The sequence below is a fragment of the Protomyctophum parallelum genome (assembly GCF_964188405.1).
Source record: "Protomyctophum parallelum genome assembly, chromosome: 9".
NCBI classification, from domain to species: Eukaryota; Metazoa; Chordata; class Actinopteri; order Myctophiformes; family Myctophidae; genus Protomyctophum; species Protomyctophum parallelum.
The window spans coordinates 6,649,372-6,666,888 of NC_139706.1; the positions used below are offsets into that span (position 1 = coordinate 6,649,372).

The window sequence follows — 17,517 nt, forward strand, 5'->3', positions numbered from 1 at the left end:
GAAGAGATAACACTAACACCTCATGTCATATGTTTATTAAAACGGTTTCAGAATAACACAGATTCCTTTTTTCCACTGCTGATCATGTCCAGTGCATGTAAAGAATGAAGCGATAATATCGGCAAGTTAGCTGACGTGCGACGGGGTATGTTTGACACACGCTGCGTAGACACGTCACCATGGGAACCAATGTCGCCGTCGCCGAGGGCTGTTTGCTAACGATTTTGACAGCTCGCCGACGGTATAAGGATCAGGGTCTGTTCATTGTTTCCCGCTGTTCCAACTAAACAAAAGGTGACAGAGCCTTTCAGGTTGCAGCGCCCACACTGTGGAATTCTCTTCCGCAGGTGTTGAGATCTGCCAGCCGATCGGTGGACATTTTTAAGATCAAACTCAAAACACTATAATCTGCACTGCAGGCAATTCTCCAAAAGCACTTTGTGAGTTTTCTCTGTGAGAAGTGCTGAATGAGTACAATTTACTGACTTACCTAATTACTTACTTACATCCATCCATCCACCCACCGATCCCTCCCTCCCTCCATCCAATCCTCCATCCACCCAATACCCCCTCCATCCATCCATCCATCCAGAGAACCAGAATGATCAAATTAAATCTCTAGTCGAGGTAAAGTAAATCCTCCATCGGCGCAAATCCCTCGAATATTATTCCCCTTTCACTTACTGTGAATGTAAAGTAATCTAAAACAGCTCCGCCAACGCTCCACACGCCACGCACACGCACGCACGCACGCATGCACGCACACACACGCACACACACACACACACACACACACACACACACACACACACACACAGACTCTCCTCATCCCCCCAGTGGCTCCGGGCTGTGAATTGTGTGGGTCTTTATCTCGCAACGCTCATTTATTTCACTTTGCTTTAGCCATTTCAGCAGGAATAAAAAAAAAAACCCTCCCCCAGACATCACTTAGGTAATGCAGATGTTGAACAATATTTTAACTCTTGAGAGCGTATACAATGAATGTTTCATTTTACGAGTTAAATATGTATAAGGGTCCATTTGGTTACCAACTCTCCATTTAGCTGCATGGGGACCACCTGGAACCCCCTCAAGGACCACTGGTTGAGGACCACTGCCCTATAATAATGAATAATGAATTGCATTTTTACAGCGCTTTTCTATGCACTACGTGCCTACTCAAAGTGCTACAATGGGTCATTCATTCATACATTGGGAGGTGAAGCGGCGAACAGTCGACGCCAGCGTCCTCACTTCCCACGTGTCAAGCAGGGAGGCGCTGGGTCCCATTTTTAGAGTCTTTGGTATGACTCGGCCGGGGATCGAACCCCGACCTCCCAGTCTCAGGGCGGACACCTCTAACCACAAAGCCACTGAGCTGGTAATCCATTGTTTCATTATATCTGGATTATATACAGCCCTGAGGTCCCATAGCCTATTGTACAGTAGCCCCCTCTCGGAACCCTCCATAAAGCTTTTCTGAAATGTGGATGTCACTTTATGTAGGGTCCCTGTGCGTATCTATATTTTCGTATGGGAATGTTGGAACGCGGACATAAATATGCTCTGTAACATCGTATCTGCGCTCTTTGACGGCTTCTTTTCCTTTGAGGGCTTCTGAATCTGTGAACTATAAGTACCTATACATACCGCTGCGAATATCTCCTGTGGCGCGGAAGCCGTTAAGTATTTTTTTATCTTTGTTTGACCGATTTGGTCGCTTGATTCTTCTTGTTTATTTACCGTTCATTGTACCGCCTCCGATGTGCGGTTGGCTTGTGCCGGCTACGTTCCTGCCTCTGATCTGCTCTGTCATAGCTATAGCGCCACTAGCTAGCCAGATAGGCGGTACAATGAGGTGTCAATAAACAAGGAAGGAAAAGAAGAATCAAAGCGACCAAATCGGTCAAACAAGATTAAAAATACTTAACGGCTTCCGCGCCACAGGAGATATTCGCAGCGGTATGTATAGGTAAGCCCTCACTACGAAAAAAATGTCCTCAAAGAGCGCAGACAGGCCGTATTCACAGTGTTTATGTTTTATTTATGTCCGCGTACCAGGTGGCAGGGTAGAGCTGGAATAGGACCCCATGCTATCTGGGTCGTCAAAAATGTCAGAAACTTCAGTAGCATTGGTTCTGCTTGTAGGGCTAATATTAGTACATATGCATTCAGACTCGTCAAACATTGAGGAAGCTGTGTTAGCTTAGCTGGAACAGACTTAGCATCATGACTAGTAATAAGTAAGGCTGCTTGCCAGATGTGGGGTGCCGCATTTCAGAAATAATGATATTGCCATTCATTACACATGTATAGATTTGGTCAACTGTAATAACTGGCAGCGAAATCAACCCAGTGGAAATAAAACATGCAGCCCTGTGTGAAATATAGCAAATGGACGAATGGGGGAAAAAGGTATTGTATTGGACGGTATATATTAATTCATAAATGAATGAATAAAGACATGCATGAATCAAACTAACTTGCTCAGGAACTCTCAACTCGGTGTCGGCCGATATGACCCCTGCAAACAATATCGATATTATCGACCGATATCAAAAATGTAATATCGTGCATCTCTATAATAATATTCAGAATCACAGGTGGAACAGTTGAACCTTGTACAGTTGGTCTTTTGGGTGTTCCGTGTACTCGGGATTTTATGTCAAGGCCGATTATTTATTTGTGTGTGTGTGTGTGTGTGTGTGTGTGTGTGTGTGTGTGTGTGTGTGTGTGTGCGTGTGTGTGTGTGTGCGTACTCACAGGGAAGCTGATCTCCTCCTCCAGGACTTTGTCTCCGACCACCTGAAAACCACACAGGTCAGAGGTCATTCAAAAGGTCACGTAAAGATCAACGGGTGAATTATTCTATCTGTCTCTATTGCTGTGGAAAAAGCAACATGCTACTACAGAATTCATCTGTGTGTGCGTGTGCGTGTGCGTGTGTGTGTGTGTGTGTGTGTGTGGGTGTGTGTGTGTGTGTGTGTGTGTGTGTGTGTGTGTGTGTGTGTGTGTGTGTGTGCGTGTGCGTGTGCGTCTGACCTGACAGAAGAGCTGTTGGTTATCCTCAGACACCAATAGGAGACAGCAACACTGAGACTTGGTCTTCTGCTGAGCTGTGAGACAGACAGACAGACATACAGAGACAGAGACAGAGACAGAGACAGAGACAGAGACAGACAGACAGGACAGACAGACAGACAGACAGACAGACAGACAGACAGACAGACAGCAGACGACAGCAGATGACTAATCTGTCTGTCCAGACAGACAGACAGACAGACAGACAGACAGACAGATTAATCATTGCTGTGACTGCTGTCACACAAGTCGAGATCACAGCTGGACATTATTATAACTAAGCAATCACTTTCAGACAAAACACACGCCACAACTCCTTGGGCAGTGTTGTACCCCGAACGCGTTCAAAGAACAGATCGTTCATGAACGCATTCATATTTTTGGGTGAACGTGAACTGAACTGAACACATTGTATTTCTGCCTGATGAACGTCATTGTGAACGCGTTCATTCCTGGCGTTGTGTGAACGTCACTTGCTCACGTTCAACTTCGTTCAAGAGTGAGTGTTTCCATAAAGTCATCCAGGCGAAATCCCCGGTGCTAAAACACACCCTAAACAGGCCTTAATATCTAGTGGAAAGCCCACCAATAAGTCCTTATCCAACACAAATTAACTAATCATTCTCAGCCGTGCAATTTGTAATGATGAACTATGAATAGAACGAGTTCATTCAAAAAACAAAGATTGAACTATATACTGAACTAGTTCATTAAAAAGAAAAAACTTTCCCCAACACTGTCCTTGGGTCCAAACAGTACTCTGCATGGTGACCCTTTAGTGTGGTTTGGGCCATTGAATTCAAACTCGGTGCAAGGTTATAATAGTTTTGGATTTTTCATTATAGTTTAGTTTTAGTTAGTTTAGTCAATTCGATTTCTAATTCTCTTACGTTTTTAAGAGCAGGTTTGATATAGTTTTTACTTTTTACTAATGCTGTTTTAGTTTTTACGAATGCTTTGCTAAAGTTTTAGTCTGACGTACTAGTGTACTGTACCTATACACAAGATGTAACAATAAAGAGTTATTCTCATTTACCTATACACAAGTTGTAACAATACAGAGTTACTCTCATGTACATGCATACAAGATGTAACAATAAAGAGTTACTCTCATGTACCTGCATACAAGATGTAACAAAGTACAACCTTGTACCTTGAACCTTGTGTCTCAATATCTGGGCATAAAAGGGACACAGGTAGACAGACAGAGTTCTCCATATATGGGCACGTCAACAGCAGTAGCTGTGTGGGGAGAGTTTAGTGAATGATAAGGGGACGTCGCAGAACAGCAGTAGCTGTGTGGGGAGAGTTTAGTGAATGATAAGGGGACGTTGCAGGACAACAGCAGTAGCTGTGTGGGGAGAGTTTAGTGAATGATAAGGGGACAACAGCAGTAGCTGTGTGGGGAGAGTTTAGTGAATGATAAGGGGACGTCGCAGGACAACAGCAGAAGCTGTGTGGGGAGAGTTTAGTGAATGATAAGGGGACAACAGCAGTAGCTGTGTGGGGAGAGTTTAGTGAATGATAAGGGGACAACAGCAGTAGCTGTGTGGGGAGAGTTTAGTGAATGATAAGGGGACAACAGCAGTAGCTGTGTGGGGAGAGTTTAGTGAATGATAAGGGGACAACAGCAGTAGCTGCATTTGCAGTGCGCATTGATATGACGTCAAACTGGTGTTTTTGTCCAAACGCGTGCCACAGACCAATCAGCGTGTAGCGAAGTGACAAAACAAAATCACGGAGCGCAGCTAATCAGGTTGGAAACCAGGCTATAGTGTCATGTACAGTAGGTACAGTAGGTGTGAGGGGCTCAGGGGGGGCTATAGTTGCGAACGCATTGAGCACTAACTATGAGACCCTGCAGATCATGTCTGTGTGTCTGTCTGTGTCCTGCTGTGACACCACCCGCCCGCCACCAGAGGGCGCAGCTGTAGCACACACACACACACACACACACACACACACACACACACACACACAAACAACCACACACACACACACACACACACACACAGTAGAAAACTTAAAAAATGACTAATTAAAAAGAGAAAAAAAGTACGTAATTTATTCTAATTGTTGTTATTGCAATTTACGAGCTGCGTTTGCTTCCCGCGTTTGCGTGTCTTACTTGTGTAATGTAGGCCAGAACCTCTAGTAATGAAAATGTGTATCACGCCCAATCGTTAAAAAATGATTTAAAAATACGATACAGTAATCCCTAGCTTATTAAAAAAATCCTCCAACATCGACTTATATAAACAACCGCTGTGGGATATGACATGCTGCAGAATATCATTAATTTGATATGAGATCAATTCATTTCACTCAATAGAGCGGCGCAGTCCCTCCCCCTTTCAGAACAACGAACGGCCCAGGAAATGAAAACGCAATGCATTTCCCCATAAGCAGTTTTTATTTAATTTATTTAAAGACCTTTTAAGCGTCGTACGAAGCCAACTCTTGTCATGACAAATCATGACAATCATGACACAATATTTCGGGCCAAACAAAGAATTCGAAAGTAGGAAAAAAACGGCAGGTTACAACACTTTCTTTGTTGTTTTTCTTCTATGTAATTATTTGTTTGGTCCAAAATATTGTGTGTGTTGTCATGATGTGTCACGACAAGAGTTGGCTTCGTACGACGCTTAAAAGGTCTTTAAATGAATTAAATAAAAACTGCCTATGGGGAAATGCATTGCGTTTTCATTTCCTGGGCCGTTCGTTGTTCTGAAAGGGGGAGGGACTGCGCCGCTCTATAGGCATGAAGCACAACCTTTCAGAGACATATTCTATAAAAGGTGTGCCAGAGTTATAAGACGCCGTAAAACAGAAATCCATTTTGTAAAATAAATCCATTAGTGACGGTGTGAGTGTATGAATGCAACCGGACGGATCCGTATAAGGGTCCATTTGGTTCACTCTGAGAGTTAACCCATTCTGAACGGGCACCCATTTTGGTGTTAGCATCATGTTATGCTTTAGCTATTTAAAAATAGCAGATCTACAAGCTCATATCGCGCCACCGAGTGGCGCGATACGAGCTTGTAGGTCTGCTATTTTTTGAAAAATCGAAGAACGACTGACATTTTTATAGAATCTGATCTCAGGTCAGAATGGGTTAATCAGACCAGTGTGTGCGTCCAGTGGAAACCTCGTGTGAATCTGATCTCAGGTCAGAATGGGTTAAATGCACACGCAGGATCCCACAGGTGTATAGCGATCCAATATGCAACAGGTAGCGCACGCAATGTTATGCTGCCCCGAGGTGAGATGGCAGCAACCTCGCTCTCCACTGGCCAGAGCGCGGGTGAGCCATCTAGCTTTCTTATATATCTCTATGCCCACAGCTATTTGCACTCAACTGAGAGTTGTTCACAAGCAATCTCTCTCTCTCTCTCTCTCTCTCTCTCTCAGCATGTAACAGCTCAAGCAGCACGTCCGGCCAGCCTGGACCAATAACCGCTAAGTTGACTCAATTGGATGAAGAAGCAATACGGAGGCTGGAAACGGATTGGGCATTAGATGAAGTCGAGGCTTCAGACATCATACAGTGTGGTAGTGTTAGGCCTCCCGGGGCCCCCCGGGGCACATGGCTTTGGAAAGCATTATTCCATAATAGAAAAGCTTACAGCAGCAGTGATTCTCATTTTGGTATACTGACCTGAGATCAGGTTCTAAAAATGTCTGCTACATCCTGACAGTTTACTGAAAAAGCTATGTTTCTGTGTGTCAGTCGTTCTTCGATTTTTCTAAAATAGCAAACCTACGAGCTTGTAGATCTGCTATTTTTCAATAGCTAAAGCATAACATAATGCTAACACCAAAAGGGGTTCCCGCCCCAAAATGGGTTAAGTAAAATAAAGTATCAATACTGCAGTGTGGATGTTATAAAAGTGAACGTCCGGAATTCTGAGTAAAAGTGCAAAAGTGTTGGCTTCAAAATGTACTTAGAGTACAAACAGTAAAAGTTCTCATTGTGCACATGTCCCATTTCAAGGTTTCGAATAACAAATATTTTGAAAATAGCAGATCTACAAGCTCTTTTTACAAGCTAATTTCAAATGGCCGAAATGCATATGAGGCTAATGTGGTTAAATAATATATGTCTTGAATACATTAACTCAATTGATTCATTGAAAAGGAATCAGGATTAATTCATCGAGACACTTCGGCTCAGATTGACCATAAACCATTCATTGCAAAGATATTGCATGTTAGTATGGGGGTGTGGCTCTGGTCATGTGATATCAGATGATCTGCGTATACCGAGACACAGGTCTGACGTCACATTTGATATCTCCGATTATCTGTGCATCGAGACACAGCTCTGATATCAAACAACAAAACACAGAGACAACACATCAACGCATCATTCAACACAATGCTGGCAAACAATACAATAATATATCCCATAACCCCTGGACTAAGAACTACAGGGAGGAGAGGCCGCGGGAGGTGAGGGAAACTTTAACGCAGACGCCGCACGAGCTGCTTGACAGCTCAGCATGGAGAATGAGTGGTGAGCTGAGGCTGCTTAAGTAGGCCGCCTGGAATGCACTGTGGGAATGTGGGCGTGGCCTAGAGAGGCAGCTGATTTAAAGAATCAATTACTAGGGGGAATGACTGAGGGGAACTAATAGCCTTCTGCCCTCCGTGAACTATCGCTACGCTTGATTCCATCAAGCGTGCTCTGTCGGCGCCATTGGGGGATGTCGTTATGGAGGTTAACAGTGTTAAGAGCAGATAGATATAAACAGCTGAGCTGCTAACACCGGTAGAGAGAGAGAGAGAGAGAGAATTATGTAAGCGCCACTTACATAATTGATGACTTTGAGCTGGAGCGAGGTGGCGTCGAGGTCATACAGCTCACCTGAAACAGAGAGTTAGAACAGGTGTTTCAGATATAGCCAACGGTCTCTACACCCTCATATAACTATACCTCCCCAATGTCTCAACCCCCTCATATAACTATACCTCCACAATGTCTCTACACCTTCATATAACTATACCTCCACAATGTCTCTACACCCTCATATAACTATACCTCCCCAATGTCTCTACACCCTCATATAACTATACCTCCCCAATGTCTCAACCCCCTCATATAACTATACCTCCCCAATGTCTCTACACCCTCATATAACTATACCTCCCCAATGTCTCAACCCCCTCATATAACTATACCTCCCCAATGTCTCAACCCCCTCATATAACTATACCTCTCCAATGTCTCTACACCCTCATATAACTATACCTCCCCAATGTCTCTACACCCTCATATAACTATACCTCCCCAATGTCTCTACACCCTCATATAACTATACCTCCCCAATGTCTCTACACCCTCATATAACTATACCTCCCCAATGTCTCAACCCCCTCATATAACTATACCTCCCCAATGTCTCAACCCCCTCATATAACTATACGTCCCCAATGTCTCAACCCCCTCATATAACTATACCTCCCCAATGTCTCAACCCCCTCATAAAACTATACCTCCCCAATGTCTCAACCCCCTCATATAACTATACCTCCCCAATTTCTCAACCCCCTCATATAACTATACCTCCCCAATGTCTCAACCCCCTCATATAACTATACCTCCCCAATGTCTCAACCCCCTCATAAAACTATACCTCCCCAATGTCTCAACCCCCTCATATAACTATACCTCCCCAATGTCTCAACCCCCTCATATAACTATACCTCCCCAATGTCTCAACCCCCTCATAAAACTATACCTCCCCAATGTCTCAACCCCCTCATATAACTATACCTCCCCAATGTCTCAACCCCCTCATATAACTATACCTCCCCAATTTCTCAACCCCCTCATATAACTATACCTCCCCAATGTCTCAACCCCCTCATATAACTATACCTCCCCAATGTCTCAACCCCCTCATAAAACTATACCTCCCCAATGTCTCAACCCCCTCATATAACTATACCTCCCCAATGTCTCAACCCCCTCATATAACTATACCTCCCCAATGTCTCAACCCCCTCATAAAACTATACCTCCCCAATGTCTCAACCCCCTCATATAACTATACCTCCCCAATGTCTCAACCCCCTCATAAAACTATACCTCCCCAATGTCTCAACCCCCTCATATAACTATACCTCCCCAATGTCTCAACCCCCTCATATAACTATACCTCTCCAATGTCTCAACCCCCTCATATAACTATACCTCCCCAATGTCTCAACCCCCTCATATAACTATACCTCCCCAATGTCTCAACACCCTCATATAACTATACCTCCCCAATGTCTCAACCCCCTCATATAACTATACCTCCCCAATGTCTCAACACCCTCATATAACTATACCTCCCCAATGTCTCTACACGCTCATATAACTATACCTCCCCAAATGTCTCAACGCCATCCCGTCTGTCTGACTACAGGCCTACTCATAGTCCAGTTTTGGGTGAAGAGGTGACCACCGAAAACTGCACCGTGACGTCACTGATGGTGATGGTGGTCACCGCTCACACAACACATCTCTCTACGAATAGGCCTTAACCTCCCCAATGCCAGTGACTGACTGACTGTCTGACACCCACAGCCACAACACCAGAGGGAGCCACCATGATCTGATGCCACCCAAATTTAGAACAAACGTGCGTGGGGGAAATTCTCAGGAGTCCAGGATCCCCGGACAGAGGGACTGGTAATACAGCTCAACTATGCACGAGGAGTCTAAGCTGCTTCTTTTCACCTGACAGGGGAGAGTTTCCCCGGTTGGACGTAGTTCGTGGAAGGAACACGTTATTGCGACCAGTTCCTTTCCCCTCCATCAGGCGTCCCGGCTGGCTAGGGGGAGGTAATTTAGAGACCAGGATTACGGCATGTTTTTTTGTGAGGGTACCTACCCTAGGGGACACGGGGAGAACATGTGAGGGTACCTACGCTAGGGGACATGCGGAGAACATGTGAGGGTACCTACCCTAGGGGACACAGGGAGAACATGTGAGGGTACCTACCCTAGGGGACACGCGGAGAACATGCAAACTCCACACAGAAAGAGAACTCGCCCCCCAGCGTCCCCATCGGGAATCAAACCCAGGGCCTTCTCTAGCTGTGAGGCGACAGCACTATACCGACTGTGCCACCGCGGCAGCTTTTAACAACACCACAGTGTCGACACACCGATACTACTTAGCAGCTCACACAACAACACTGGACCATTTATATGTCATTTCTACTGACAATCGGCAGCTTTGTGAAGCTTTGCATGTGTGAAGTGGAGTGTTGTTGTTCACGTGCATGCAGCACCGACTGGAGGGAGTGCAGAGGAACAGTCCACGACAGAGAGAGGACGCGAGCGAGGGAGAAGAGAAACACCTTTCTGTTACTGTTTTAATCAATAGCCTTTCAGTGTCAAAGCCTTAGTTCCTCAGCATGCAGAACATGGTCAGTGATGTTATTGTTTACCAGGAGAGAGAGAGAGAGAGAGAGAGAGAGAGAGAGAGAGAGAGAGAGAGAGAGAGAGAGAGAGAGAGAGAGAGAGAGAGAGAGAGAGAGAGAGAGAGAGAGAGAGAGAGACTTCAGCTGCTGTGAAAAGAAATTGCCGACTCCTTGAAATAAAATGACTTAATATAACACCACAATCAGTTTAACCACTACAAGCCTAATATTGATCTTTTCAAATTGCTGTGACTCTCTAGAACTATCAGATCCGAAAGCCTGTCTGAACTGGAGGTTTTTTTTGACAACAGATCGAGGTTCATGTTTTTTAGGTTGTTATTCGAGAAAGTAAAATATTTACTTTCTCTAATATCAACCTAAAAACTGAACCATATTTACACAACACGCATATTTACATTACACGCGTGTGTGCGTTGCCCCAGCACCTTCCAGAGCGCGTGTGTGCACTGTGTGAAATGACTTCCATTATCCCATTTTGGGCGGAACCCCTTTTGGTGTTAGCATTACGTTATGCTTTAGCTATTGAAAAATAGCAGATCTACAAGCTCATATCGCGCCACCGAGTGTCGCGATATGAGCTTGTAGGTCTGCTATTTTTGAAAAATCGAAGAGCGACTGACATTTTTTTAATCTGATCTCAGGTCAGAATGGGTTAATCAGACCAGTGTGTGTCCGGCGGAAACCTCGTATGAATCTGATCTCAGGTCAGAATGGGATAAAGTGTGTTTTTCTGTGGAAGTGTAAAGTACCGTCACGGGGCCGGTTGTCAGGGACCCTGTGTGTGTGTGTGTGTGTGTGTGTGTGTGTGTGTGTGTGTGTCTGTTATTGACAGAAGCAATCTAAATTCATGAAAGGTTATTTATTCAGATGGCTTACAGGATTACCATGCATGGCCCTAAACCCTGGAGAGTTGATTATATACAGTACGAGTGTGGGTCTATTTGTGTGCGCGTCCGTGTGTGCGTGCGTGTGTGTGTGTGTGTGTGTGTGTGTGTGTGGGGGGGGGGGGGGGGGTCACATAGACACATTTGTTTGTGTCTATGTTTGTGGGGAAATCTATAATGCATTGGTTTGTTTACTTGGAGATAGGCCATGTTGATGTGATGCAGCATCTTCTCACTTTATTCTATTTATTTTCACAATAATACGGACCAGAATAACCATTACCTACTGCAGTGGTCCTCGGACCCCCAGGATAACCATTACCTACTGCAGTGGTCCACTCCACAGACCCCCAGGATAACCATTACCTACTGCAGTGGTCCACAGACCCCCAGGATAACCATTACCTACTGCAGTGGTCCACTCCACAGACCCCCAGAATAACCATTACCTACTGCAGTGGTCCACAGACCCCCAGAATAACCATTACCTACTGCAGTGGTCCACAGACCCCCAGGATAACCATTACCTACTGCAGTGGTCCACAGACCCCCAGAATAACCATTACCTACTGCAGTGGTCCACAGACCCCCAGGATAACCATTACCTACTGCAGTGGTCCACAGACCCCCAGGATAACCATTACCTACTGCAGTGGTCCACTCCACAGACCCCCAGAATAACCATTACCTACTGCAGTGGTCCACTCCACGGACCCCCAGAATAACCATTACCTACTGCAGTGGTCCACGGACCCCCAGGATAACCATTACCTACTGCAGTGGTCCACGGACCCCCAGAATAACCATTACCTACTGCAGTGGTCCACGGACCCCCAGAATAACCATTACCTACTGCAGTGGTCCACTCCACAGACCCCCAGGATAACCATTACCTACTGCAGTGGTCCACAGACCCCCAGGATAACCATTACCTACTGCAGTGGTCCACTCCACAGACCCCCAGAATAACCATTACCTACTGCAGTGGTCCACAGACCCCCAGGATAACCATTACCTACTGCAGTGGTCCACAGACCCCCAGGATAACCATTACCTACTGCAGTGGTCCACAGACCCCCAGAATAACCATTAGCTGCAGTGGTTACTGCTCAGGGTTCATGGGGGGTGGCGGGGTCCAAATGGACCCTCACAGGTTACAATCTCAGAGTTAGTGGGGTTTTAGGATGTATTATAATTATGAACAAACAATTTCCTGGCCGGCCTGTCTGGAAACGTCACGCCCAGTTGCGTTTGTTATTTCGTATGAGTTCATTGGCTGGGACTGACTGCTGACATGGCGGACGTGACTGCACACATAATTTGTTGAGCGGGACCGACAGTTAGCCAAACATCGCTAACAGAAAGCTAATCATATATCCCGCCACGTACCATCGCTTTGGTCACTTGCGGTAATGTCCGTCTTCCGTGAGTTCACGTGCAAAAGCTCACAGAGTGGCACACTTGTACAACGGTGTGCACTTGACAGTGCCTGGGAGGTGGTACCCACCTGGTAGTCACTTGACAGTGCCTGGGGGGTGGTACCCACCTGGTAGTCCTGGGGTAACACCTTTACAACGGTGTGAACTTGACAGTGCCTGGGGGGTGGTACCCACCTGGAAGTCACTTGACAGTACCTGGTAGTCCTGTGGCGACACCTTTTTCGTGGTACCACTATATTCTAAGCAGTCACCACTAGATGGCGGCCGAGGGCAAGTAATGCCCAGACAAAGGCAATTTTGGGTCAGTTACGAGACAGGGATGCTTAACTGGGTGGACTATCAGTTGCGACTGGCCAAAGTTTACTATGAAAACCTGCATCTGACATCTAGTTAGTCACGCCTCGTGACACTCCCCATATACTGTATGGCCAATAAATAATTCATTCAATATGTTGATCTGACCTCATCAAACCCTGTACCCTCAAGACACTCTCCATATGGCCAGTACAGAATTCATTCCATATGTTGATCTGACCTCATCAAACCCCTATAGATCTCCATATATGGAACTGTTGTTCCAGCTTCTCGCCCTCAGGGCGTCTTGCTGGTTTATAATGCTTTAAATATAACCCTCACAAATCAAGTCATTTTGAGGCAGGGACAACTGCTATTTCTCTTAAAATGTGTGTATTTTAGTCAAATCTTTTCGTTTTGGGGGGTCCCTACAGCACAAACCATGTTCAGATTGGGGCGGGCGTGGTATTTGTATGAAACGGTGCTATCAGTCGTACCACAGAGCTCCAGGATGTTCTGGTCCAGTTGGCAGTAGTCCTGGTCGGACAGGGGCGACAGCACCAGTGCATTGTGGGCCGTGATGGGGGAGGGGCTAAGGGGAGGCCTCTGGTACGACGACTGGAGGCTGCTGACGCGCTGACACGCGACCGATGCCTGGAGAGGAGAATCACACGCACGCACATTTGGTGAATTAACTGATCCTATACTGATCCTATCGCTGATCCTAAAAGCATCAAAAGTAGCAGATCTAAATCATGTGAGGACTTACATGAATTTACAATCAATGTAGGCATTTAGCGGATGCCGTTACCCAGAGCAACAGTGAATGATCACCCATAGGAAGTTACCCAGAGCAACAGTGAATGATCATCCATAGAATGCAGACAGAGGGAGAGAGCAGCAACGTTAAGGTCTTTTCAGACGGGGAGTGAGTGAGTGACGCAGGCGCTGTCGCCTGGATCAGCCACAGGTCTGTTCATGAGGGACACGTAGCTACTGGTCTGTTCATGAGGGACACGTAGCTACAGGTCTGCTCATGAGGGGACACGTAGCTACTGGTCTGTTCATGAGGGGACACGTAGCTACAGGTCTGCTCATGAGGGACGCGGGACGCGACACGTATAGGAAAACATTCCCAAAAAATCTAATTATTAATTAAAAACAAATTCAATGATTCCCCCCCCCAAGTAATTTCATGAAGAAATCAAAGACAAATCAAAGAAGTCACATACAGTTACACTTACATGTTTCTGTAAAGTGTTGAGATACACCTCATCCTGGTCTGTCAGGGGTTTACAGCTTACCTGTGAGACAGACACACACACACACACACACACACACACACACACACACACACTTGGAATGCTTGGAATGGATTCAGCATCATGAAAACCCCCTAGTTTGACACGTGCTGGGGACCCCCATACTCAACATTTCTAACATAAAACCTTAATGTACTCAACATGCCCGGGTTCACATTCTGGCTATATTGACTATATTCTCTTACAGATTAAAACAAAAATCGCACAAAGGGGTTTATGAATCCAGTCACGCGTGACGACAAAACAGGAGTCTTAAAAGCCTGGATGGCGGCCCGTTGAGGCCGTGCCGCTCCGTAGAGGCCGGGCCGCTCCGTACACCAAAGTGGTTTGAACCGAGGCTGATCCGTATCTTTATTGACCTGGCCAGTGGTGGAAAAAAAGTACTCATATTTTCAAATGTCTAAAAAATCTTCAGATCTACAAGCTACAGGCGTGCATGCGTGTGTGTGCTCGTGCGTGCATGCGTGTGCGTGCTCAAGATAGGGTGACTTACCAGTAAAACAGAAATGGCTTTACTCTTGTTCTGATCCAATAAAGGAACGATGAGCGCTGTGAGAAAGAGAGACAGAAAGAAAGAAAGAAGATAATGGAAAAGAGGTCCAGGGAACACATTGATTCAGAGTAAATTTGTTTTCTCTCTTGTTCTCTTTCTCTCACTGTCTCGCTGACACACTCAATTCTGTCTTCCCCCCTCTCTCTCTCTCTCTCTCTCTCTCTCTCAATCCCTCTCTCTCTCTGTGTCTCCTGTCCTGTTCTCTCTCTCCCTCAGTCTGCCCGCCCGCCCGCCTGCCTGTCAGTAAAAGAATGATGGAGGGTAAAAGTGGACAAAAGGAATTAATGGTCCATCCGTCACCGACCTGTCACTTTTTGGTAGATTTCACAGCGCATTATACTGAAGCCATCCATCACAGAGATTGGGTCATTTTTTGGTTACAGACGTGACAGAGCGTATATTATTAATTGAAGTGTGATTAATAAGACATTTTAACAAAACTCCTTGGCGTTAGTGAACTGATTGATGTACGCGAGACGCGCTAACACTGGCCAGTGTTAATAAACTCTGAGCACGTGCAAATGGGCCTCAGGGAGAAACTTAAAGGTAGACGGTACGAAGTACCAAAAAGCAATTTTTTTTTTTTTAATTCCTTCATCCCAAATGCCATTAAGGCACTAAATGATACCGTCCATGTCTCGCTAGATTTGTTGTTTTTCAATGTATTTGACACTGTTGTCCTGCACGTTTTTGCCCCTCTTCTGTTTAGCCTTATAGAACTGGAGGTCTAGAACCTGGGGTCATGTGATCAGTGACATCACAAAGATGTACTTTTGTTATAAAGGATAGAGGATGGACTGCCCCCCCCCCCCAGCTATTCATTTCAATGGAATTTACTCCGTGGCGTTTTGAAGAAACCGGAAGAACGCTCTACGTCCGCATTTCTTTATTTGGACCAGGACTTTCCGTTGGCTTATGCTGTCTATGGGGAGGCTGTCTATGGGGAGGCAGTCTATGGGAGGCAGTCTATGGGGAGGCTGTCTATGGGGAGGCCGTTTTTTAGAACGCTAATATCTCTGATTCTTCTTTTTGGGTCTTGTTTTGCGGCTCACTTCTCGACACGATATGATCCTATATAGCTTACAAAAAAATATGTTTTAGTCATAGCAGACTTTTACTTCCTGACTCTCAGTTTCCGGCCAAATCGGCTTTCAAACTAAAGTAAAGTGAAAAAATACATGTGCAGCACTCTGAGCCCTCCACCAGATGGCGCTGTGGTGCCGAATGAGTTAACCCTCTAAGACCCAGCGTTGCTTTTTAGCAACAATTTTATTTTAATTAATTACTACTTCTTTTTTTTTCTTTTTTTTCTTTTTTCACCTAAACATCATCAGTGATGTTCATTGCAATGCCATTTCAATGCCATTGGTCATGATATTTGCATATAAATACCCCCCACAGAGGCTGAAATTCACACAAATTAAAAATGTCTGGACTTTGATTTTGAATTTTTTTTAACCTAAGACTTTTGACCTTTACCCTAATAAAAGTAGGTACAATAATTGTAATATATGTTTTTTTGTGATCATTAGAATGTCTAGAACATGTTTTATTCATTATTGTGAAAGATATCCCCCAAATGTAAATTATTAATTTATTATATTATTATATCATTATTATATAATTATTATAACATTATCATCATTTTTTTTTTTTTTTTTTTTAACACATTTTTTAGTCTTAGTTCTAGTAGTACAAAGTAGTAGTAAGGTTGAAATCTATTTTTTGCAAGTAGAAATTAATGCGGGTCTTACAGGGTTTTAACAGGAGCTTGTGACTGAATAATTACCACATTGGATCCATGTGGAACACAGCATGTTTTTATCACATAAGCGTTTTTTTTTTGGACATACAGGGTTTCCGTCCGACGGACACAATGAGCGCCTTGATTGAAAGAATGAATACCTGTACTCTATCCGATGAGGAGGATTGGTTCAACGTTTCTGTAAACGCTTTCCTTTGTGTTCGAACACAACTGTTCTGCCTACGAGCTGCAACAATCACTCACTCTGTCCTGTTATCACTCACTCTGTTCTGTTATCACTCACTCTGTCCTGTTATCACTCACTCTGTTCTGTTATCACTCACTCTGTTCTGTTATCACTGTGTTCTGTTATCACTCACTCTGTTATCACTGTGTTCTGTTATCACTCACTCTGTTATCACTCACTCTGTTCTGTTATCACTCACTCTGTTATCACTCACTCTGTTCTGTTATCACTCACTCTGTCCTGTTATCACTCACTCTGTTCTGTTATCACTCACTCTGTCCTGTTATCACTCACTCTGTTATCACTCACTCTGTTCTGTTATCACTCACTCTGTCCTGTTATCACTCACTCTGTTCTGTTATCTCTCACTCTGTTATCACTCACTCTGTTCTGTTATCACTCACTCTGTTATCACTCACTCTGTTCTGTTATCACTCACTCTGTTATCACTCACTCTGTTCTGTTATCACTCACTCTGTTATCACTGTGTTCTGTTATCACTCACTCTGT

General features: G+C 44.8%; 1 protein-coding gene across 1 annotated transcript in view; it reads right to left on the reverse strand.

The window, feature by feature from the left end:
• pde2a (phosphodiesterase 2A) overlaps nucleotides 1-17,517 on the reverse strand; it is a 267,443-nt gene that overhangs the window by 37,825 nt on the left and 212,101 nt on the right. The window contains exons 6-11 of the mRNA XM_083773654.1: nucleotides 14,957-15,012; nucleotides 14,386-14,445; nucleotides 13,639-13,795; nucleotides 7,898-7,954; nucleotides 3,043-3,116; nucleotides 2,764-2,805 (exon numbers count right to left, since the gene is read on the reverse strand). Coding sequence (XP_083629780.1) covers nucleotides 2,764-2,805; nucleotides 3,043-3,116; nucleotides 7,898-7,954; nucleotides 13,639-13,795; nucleotides 14,386-14,445; nucleotides 14,957-15,012 — 446 coding nt within the window. The remainder of the gene's footprint in view (nucleotides 1-2,763; nucleotides 2,806-3,042; nucleotides 3,117-7,897; nucleotides 7,955-13,638; nucleotides 13,796-14,385; nucleotides 14,446-14,956; nucleotides 15,013-17,517) is intronic.